General features: G+C 49.4%; 2 protein-coding genes across 2 annotated transcripts; one reads left to right on the top strand and one right to left on the bottom strand.

The window, feature by feature from the left end:
- Nucleotides 1–5: 5 nt before the first annotated feature.
- CSUI_003414 (uncharacterized protein) lies at nucleotides 6–872 on the top strand. Its single transcript, XM_068063612.1, has one exon. It carries the CDS (start codon nucleotides 597–599, stop codon nucleotides 771–773), a length of 177 nt encoding a protein of 58 aa, XP_067924413.1. The 5' UTR covers nucleotides 6–596; the 3' UTR covers nucleotides 774–872.
- Nucleotides 873–1,776: 904 nt separating this feature from the next.
- Nucleotides 1,777–7,453, bottom strand: CSUI_003413 (pep3 vps18 deep orange family protein). The gene is made up of 6 exons (XM_068063611.1): nucleotides 7,334–7,453; nucleotides 5,993–6,061; nucleotides 5,307–5,476; nucleotides 4,377–4,510; nucleotides 3,503–3,599; nucleotides 1,777–2,535 (listed from the first exon to the last, which is right to left on the bottom strand). Exons 1-6 carry the CDS (start codon nucleotides 7,415–7,417, stop codon nucleotides 2,367–2,369), a joined length of 723 nt encoding a protein of 240 aa, XP_067924412.1. The 5' UTR covers nucleotides 7,418–7,453; the 3' UTR covers nucleotides 1,777–2,366.
- Between the last annotated feature and the right edge of the window lie 581 nt (nucleotides 7,454–8,034).

Genomic DNA, 8,034 nt, shown 5'->3' with positions numbered 1-8,034 from the left:
GGGGTATGGGGCTGAAAAAGTGAGACATACTGTAGAGTGAGGGCGAGAGATGTCTTGTTGTGAACGGAAAGGATCTCTGGTGCTTTTTTCCAAATTTTCTTTTTCTCCCTGTTGTTTCCTTTTCGGAATCTGTCTTTTTTCTAGACGGGTGAAAGGTAATGAGGCGCGCGTGTCTTTTTTTATTCCGGCCATTCCGCCTGTTACCAGGCGGCAATAGTTAGTTCTATGACGGGGCTGGCAGGCCACGTGAAGTTTTCGATTTCGAAGACTAGTAATTTGAGCTGGAAAGGCCACTCATGAGTCTCTTCCCGAAATAGTAGTGGTATAGAGTTAACCGAGGAACGAGTTGTAGGCAGATTATGGCTGCTGGTCCTGCCCTTGTTACCTACACGAGCGTTGTGTAAGGTGACGCTCTTGATGAATCAAAGACAGGGGGGACAGTCATCCCAACGCAGACTGGCGATTTATTTGATGTGATAGTCCTAAGTGAATTCAGAGGGACGGTATCCTGCAGGCGCAGGAGGCCCGCGGCGTACTCTGATCATAGCGAAGGCGGAGGGACGGTTAACAGAAAGACGCGATAGGGGGCGGCAGCGATGCGGGACAGGGGAAGGGGAGCTGGAAAATTGCAGCAGTTTGCGTTTTTGATTGGAGCGATTTCCATCTCTCCCATATTGTACGTCGTTTTTTCCGGAGACAAACGAAAAGCTAGCAGTTCCCCTCTAGAGTCGCTCGCTCGGACGCGAAGCTCCGGGCTCTGCAGGTCGTCCTGATTTTTCAAGCACTGCTTTCGGAAAAAGCCGTTTCCTTTCAGAAGGCAACTGCGAATGTTGTCTTGCACTGATGCGTATCTTGCCAGTAAAAGTTGTTCAACAGTCTTGTCAGAAAGGCCTGTCGTCTCGATGTAAAAAACATGTTTGCGACTGTCGGAAAACGCTGTCTTCCTCCGCAAGATCAGTCAGTCAGTCCGTTTGTGGGAGTGGATTGCACTGTTACGGCGACGCCGGACCCGCACCGCCGCAGTTCAGACGCCGTCATTTTCGAGGTGCCCTGTTGTAGATGAGGGTCATGCAGGAATACGGCGTGAATCCTTAGCCTCCATTCATTAGCCCAGTGTCAGGGATTGGACTGGATCGTGCCGCGCTTGGCTGCTGTACAGACTGGTCTGCGATCTGAGTTTGGTGACCCCTGGCATAGGCGATCATGAAAGCAGAGCGCATCCTCACTGCCGGCACCCCGTGCTCTACCGAAATGCCGGGCATTCTAGTGAACGGTGTAACGTCATCGATGATGCCGCCCATACTACATCCTCTTTATGGACCAAGAAAAAACCAAGATCTGCGCTTCCGTATGGCCGGCAATAGCGTTTCAGCTGCGAGGTGTCGAAGTAGTTTCGCTTAGTTACTACCGCGCCACACACGACTTCAAACCTTGCTGACTCCATAAGAGAGCCTGTATCTGTCATGCCTGTTACACGGCTGCCTTGTCTCGTGTACACGCTACAACCTGTCAGACGGCTGGGCCATCAGTAGGAGCTGGTGAAGCACTCATCTGCAGGCTTTCTGGCGGGTACAAAACTAAACCCTAAACCCTACGCACAAGATAACTGCCGTACTTCATATTTACCACCTCGGCAGGCCTCCGTACTTGTTTGCTTTCGACAGACGAAAGAATGAATGCCGAATCACCACGCTTTTTACCAAAGCCTCCGCCTTCAAAGCATCTCTAAGGGAAGGGCAAATACAGTAATTATGGTTCTAGAGAATTTCTTGTCCCGGGCGACAGTGCTTGGCCTTGCTTTGCCCACGATGTTACGAAAAGGACGGGCATCGACTCACCCCAGCCTTTCACAGAACAAACAGTCCACAATAGTCTGTGTCCTGCAGCGTGCAGTCGACACCTGACACACTTTCATGGGAGAAAGGCCTGCTAATAAGCCTCTCTGCTCTTCTTAAAAAAACACAAGTGAACACCAGCTGTCTTCGGAACTTCATCCTCATTAACAAAGCCTTACAATACACTGCCTACACCCCTCCTCCACCTGGCTCTCTTACAGGACCATAGAGCCCAGCTGACGGCCAAAGCCTTCTTCCACATGAGCGAGGAAGTAGGAAGCTACGAAAGGTGAACTACAAGCGACGGGACATACCCGTCACCTCTTCAACAAGGTTACGGCTTGAAAAAACCAGCATAAGAAATGTGCGGAGCACCCTTGTCCTACCGCGCTGTCTTTCCGCGTCCACCCATATGTTCAAGAAAAGTTTTGCACCGCCTGTATCAATAGCGGCCACGAAAAGCTTGTAAGACTGGCCATACGGTACACCCAAGCACATCCTCACCCTGTCACTATAAATAGATAGACCCTCCTATGAGCCAGACTTGTCGTTTTCGCTAGGACTTGAGTCGTCAAGAATATTCCAACTCTCCACTTCTTCGGGAGACTCCAAAGGCCCCCCAATGAAGGGCAGCGCAATAGCACGGATCATGAGAGTGCCGCAGATCAAACACTCTCCTGCCAGCAAATCGTCTACGGCTCTGCACAGCGACAGGACACTCTTGGCCAGAAGTCTCAAGATCTGTCATGAGAAGACAAAGCTATGGTCACCGCAACAGAAATAGAAAGCTCGGCGAACAACGACACAGGACTGCGTGAAACAGGGTATAAAGATATCCTGCCACACATGCAGACTGCATGATGCTGCTCCTTTCCCATCAACCCTTATCCTAGCTGCGGCTTTACTGCAGCCTCCTGTGTTCCTTATATATATATATATATATGAAGACTGCGCTAGTAAAGCGTACCGATGGATAGAGTTCATGCTGTGAGTCAAACTCTTCACCTGTCACGACGGGAACTGACGCTCGAAAGCCGTGCAGTATCTCTCAGTTCAGTGATCTCAGCACTGTATGTATATACAAGGGACGAACACGGGGACTTCCCATGAGAAGAAGGTGCGGCGCGCCATTCGGAACGAACGCTGTTTGAGCGACATACTTCTCTTCTCTATTGACCGCCGGCGTAAGGCAGCCTTCCTCCGCAGTACTCTGTCTTCTCTTTCTGCTATTCTTTGAGTATAACCTTCGAATAACACCGCGGCCTCTGTCCCACGTGCCATAGAGGGCGTCGCGCCTCGGAACGGTGTTTCTTTACAGTGACATTCACAGAACTAAGCGCCTTATAGACAAACAACACATTGTCTGTCTGACAGTAGCACAGAAGAGTACCTGGATTTAGCGCGGGCATTTCGCAGAGGATCACCGGACAAGGGAGGTGGTGTATGATGCATGCATGACTGCTCCTGAATGTATGGTATACATGTACAATCAGAGAATCTGAGACCTATCACGACGTGTCTATACGACTGTTCGCTGAAGCACATGGATGCATGCATACGGTTACCGCCTTCACAAACTCTTGTCAAGCACACCACACTACATTGCTGTTAGTTACGCCCCCTTTATCGCTGTTGAATGAAGAGATTTCTCAAGCCGAATGCCTTACTTTTCCAGATGCTGCATGACATCTGCTGGAGCCCCGTATTCCTGCGCCCGGTCTAGTTCCACCATCCGTCGCTCGAATTCCGCCAGCAAATCAACATCTGGTAGGGACCACCGGGAGCAATGCATGCATGAAAAGAAAAGGAGAGTTTCTATTACGCGAAGAAAGGAAGGCTCTCGTCACCCAGGCAACAGTTGTAAACCTGTGGCGCTGGTGGCAGGAGCCATACAGACCGACAGATATTAGTACACGCAGCTGGATCGTGGATCGGCACACCAGCATATCAGCAAGACAACGAAGAATGCATGCACACGACTATATGCGTGTATGCAGAGACCGCCTACTACTTTTCTGTCATCATGCAGGGACAGTCTCACTGATCCACAGTTTGTGAGACTCAGTCTCATGACACTGTTGAGCAAGTGCGTCTGGCTGGACGTCCCTTCCGAGGCGATGAATGCTCAAGCATCTGGATGTGCAGCGCTTGATAGATGAAACTCTAAGACTCAGGCACAACGTGCAAGGAGTTGTACGCACCCTCGGAAGAAAAACACAGATAAGAAGAAGTGCAGCTTCTGCCTTCAGTGAAATCTGGTGCCAATAATGTGACATAGCAATGATCTATGAATCGCCTAGAACAAGAAGAGACCACGCAGGTATGCATACACGTGTAAGAGGGACCCGAGTGGCGCGAGGTTGCCTACGTGGGACGATCTACTTAAACCGGTTACAAGTGTACGCAGGCGGGAAAATCGGTTTCCACATCGAAACATTTATGCTGTAGAAGAGTAAAGAAAGCAACCACGACCTCACGACGAGTTGCGTGAAGGCAACTCAGCACGAAATAAAGAAGTAAAGCCCTGTGAAGTATTCTCACTCATAGCGGGAATCCGAAGACGCTGGCAGCAAGTCGCATGGAAGCAATGTCCACAAGAGAAGGCGTAGAAACGCTCCGTGAAGATGGCTTCGCAGCATACATCGCAGGTCTGATCAATCTCGACTACGACGCACCTGCAACAGGGGAAATGAAATACAGTTTAGCACATAGAACTCCCACACTTGCACCGTTCACAGACGAAGAGGACTTCTTATAGCTGGGAGAATGAATTTCGGACTAACCCGTACTTCCCCGTCATACGTACGCAGAAGGGCTGGGAATGACAGGACGCAACGCCAGTCATTGCTTCACGTCCGATACTCGGAAGAAAGGTAGCGAATCAACTCTGCCCTGGTTTGAAACAAAGTCCACTCGGGCAGGCAACTAGACGGAGAAATTTGAGAAGCACATTCAAAGGTACAGAGGCAAGACCAGTTTTGACTCGATCTCCGGACAGATACAAGTATCAAGTAGTTAATATGTAAAGAGATACTAATACAGACACAAAAGTAAATGGACATTACTCGCTCCCGGGATCCACCGAATCTTTCCGACGACGTTCACCGAGTCTTCTCTAGGCCGCGCTGTGTTCTACCTCATACTACAATCGTCTAGCAGCCCAAAGCTCTTTCTGCCATACAATTCAATACCTGCCCCGGTACATACGTGTGTGATGTCTGCTTCCCGGGCACTGACGGAGAATGAACCTGTTCACAGGAGTACAGTTGATATGAGTGGCTTCGCTACGAGTGGGTATACATACACCCCAGACAGATGTTGATAGAGTCGTTCGGATGGGCACACAGGCGCTGAAGTGGACATGTCCAGGACTAGACTAAATCAAGGTTCTAACGTGCAGATAGAGATGTGGCACAATGACAGTGGGAGGAGAGACCGACGAAAGTACTGAAAGCTATTGAATATACGTACCGTTGGTTGACAGCCCTCAGCTCTGCTTTGAGAGCCGCAATGGCTTCCCTGTGCGTATCCATTTCCTGGTACCTTGCTGCAATCCTCTGTTCATAAGCATCTAATGCGGCACAGATGTCGTCCTTCAGTGTATCAATCACCGTCGAATCCGACATATAAGGTAAGACGTCCTTGGAAAAAAACCACACATGGGACAAGAAAGTCAACACCCGCAGACAGATGCATGCGCAAACCTGCCCTGCCTCGGCGTGACATAGACACGACACACATCATCCTCTTCTCTCGCCGTTCTTTGCAAGTGCTTGTTCATTACAGCAGACTGGCTTACAAAGCTCCCGTCCCTCTAGCTAAAAAGTATTCTCCGTTACTGCCGTCAGTCTTACGAGACAACGGGCAGCAAGCGTAACCAGTGCGCACACACTACAGACACAATAGGAGTGCCCGAGTAAAGCACTCTCGGATCACTCATTCCTTCCTACTGCCGGTATAGATACCAGGTTATACTTAGGACGAAGCTAGTTGCACTCACTCCCCGGATATCGTTAGCTCATCAAAGAAAAAAGTTCATTCTTATGACAGATTGCGTTCTATTGGGGAAGCTGAAAAAAAAGTGGGAAAAAGACAAGGCCCGCCCTCCCCAGGATTGAGACAAGAGAATTATGTTTAGGTTATATCTCTGTCCTAACCTGAATCTTCAATAGACCGGCTGACTGCTGTACAAGGGCTACCAGAGCCGGGACGTCTTCGTGAATAGCCTGAATCACATGGAAAAGCATGGACAAATTTTTTCTGGACAAAGCGACTGCGGACTCAACTGTAGAATCGGCGACACGCTCTTTTTTGTATGCACGCCATAAGGCAAAAACACGCATCCCGGGTATAGGAAGCCCACGTTGAGGTGCCCCCCTACCCCCCTCTCTCCACCTTCCTGGCGTGTTTGCCACCGAAGATTTCCAGCCAGGTCTTGAAGGGTTTAATGTGGAAAAAAAGTGTTCTTCAGTCTAACTGGACCGACATGAAGGCATTCACTGTGGATACAGTAACACCCTGACCGCGGATATTCCCTGGTAGACTGGGACGCATGCTAAGTGAGATGTATTCGAACTAAGCCTGCGTCCGCGTCCGCTCTACTCGGGTTTGCAAAGAAACCTCAAAGAATCTTCTGTAGGACTTACAGTCGTGCGTGAGCAACCTGGGACACTGAACCGCCAGCCCCGCTATTCCAAACCGCAATCTATGTGACACTCCTCCCTCCCTCTCCAATTCATCAGCACAGAGGCATCAAGTATTACGTTGAGTCACAACGACAAGAAAGTGTTGTTTTGAATTCTACAACTCACCCCCCTGAGAGGGAATCCCAAAGCAAACCTTACGTCCCGCTGGCGCTTGAAGAGCCGTTCATCTAAATACACCAGACTTGCTTCCTACCGTAGAGCTACAGAAAGGTACGGCACTCATCAGTAGACTGGCCTCTCTCCCATTGTTGTTGCCTGATTCGTAGATCGCTGTCCATAACTACCGTTCCCTTCCCTTGGTATGTAATATACAGAAGCGTATACAGAGAGCCCAGGAAGCAACTCCTTGGTTTTCTGTATATGCTTCAACTCTTGAACAAGACCATCCCCCTTCAAGACGGCCTCGTCTTTGATCTTGAGAAAGCACATGACGCCTTAGTCCCTGTGAAGAAACAGAGGGACTGGGACTAGGCTTCATCTCAACGACACTTGAACTTCCCTCACCCCTTGCCTCTACAGAAAACACGTTACTACCACCTCCTCCTCACAGGAGCTCGAAAATAGTTGAGAAAGAATGAAATACAGTCAGCCGAGTCACCGTGCTCGTCACTTGTGGTGTATCTTTCGAGACAGCGCTCAGTGACTGAGCAACATTTCAAGGAATGCGACGACGTCCGTACAAAGGAGCTCCTCCTTCAGGTGCCCGAGAAATAAAACTGTATTAGAGCGTTAACCAGAAGGAAACGTACCCCCCTCTGTTGGCTACCTCCTCTTATACATAGTCAAACTTACCGCATGATGAGCTAAGCGCAGCCACAACTGCTGGCGTTGAGAGATGTCAGCAGGGGCACATGCTGCGTGCTGTGCAAGTGTCATATCATTTACAGAAAGAGCTTTCTCGACAGCCTCCTGCATGCGGCATGGCGGCAAAAAGAAGAACAAAATCACGCAGCTAGTTAGTCAGCTGAAAGGCAACAAAAGAACCACGGGCCAGGACGTCCACGAGAAGTGTACATACTTCGTCATTCCTAAGTCGTAACGCACAGATATACATGGACCAGAGGTGAGTCATCATATGAGTATCTCAGGCCTAATGGAACACTCATCACGCAAGGCCACCCCCGGGAAGCAGGCGTATCCCTACATAGCTGTGCTATTACTACCATCACTTCCAGGGTATTGGCTCTGACCTATATGCGTGTATGCAGGTAGGTACATGAGCTCAGCTCACTGGAGAAAAACACATGTACAGCAGAATCCGTCCCTTCCTTGACGGGCAACAGATGACTGTTACACAGACGAGACACTACATGTGTCAGCACGTATACAAGATACATGCCTATTCTCAACGTTCAAAGGTTGTCCATCTGTAGATCTACTCTATACAAATCTACGTGAAACTCTCAACTGCAATGTCTCTCAATATCTTATCTGCTTCGTGATGTAAAAATCTACTATCTACGAATGAACCAGATAAGATATTGAGAGACATT

Source organism: Cystoisospora suis, assembly GCF_002600585.1.
Source record: "Cystoisospora suis strain Wien I chromosome Unknown contig_1522, whole genome shotgun sequence".
In the NCBI taxonomy this organism is placed as follows: Eukaryota; Apicomplexa; class Conoidasida; order Eucoccidiorida; family Sarcocystidae; genus Cystoisospora; species Cystoisospora suis.
Note: the sequence above shows the minus strand (reverse complement) of the source record. Positions and strands in the feature narration are given on the sequence as shown.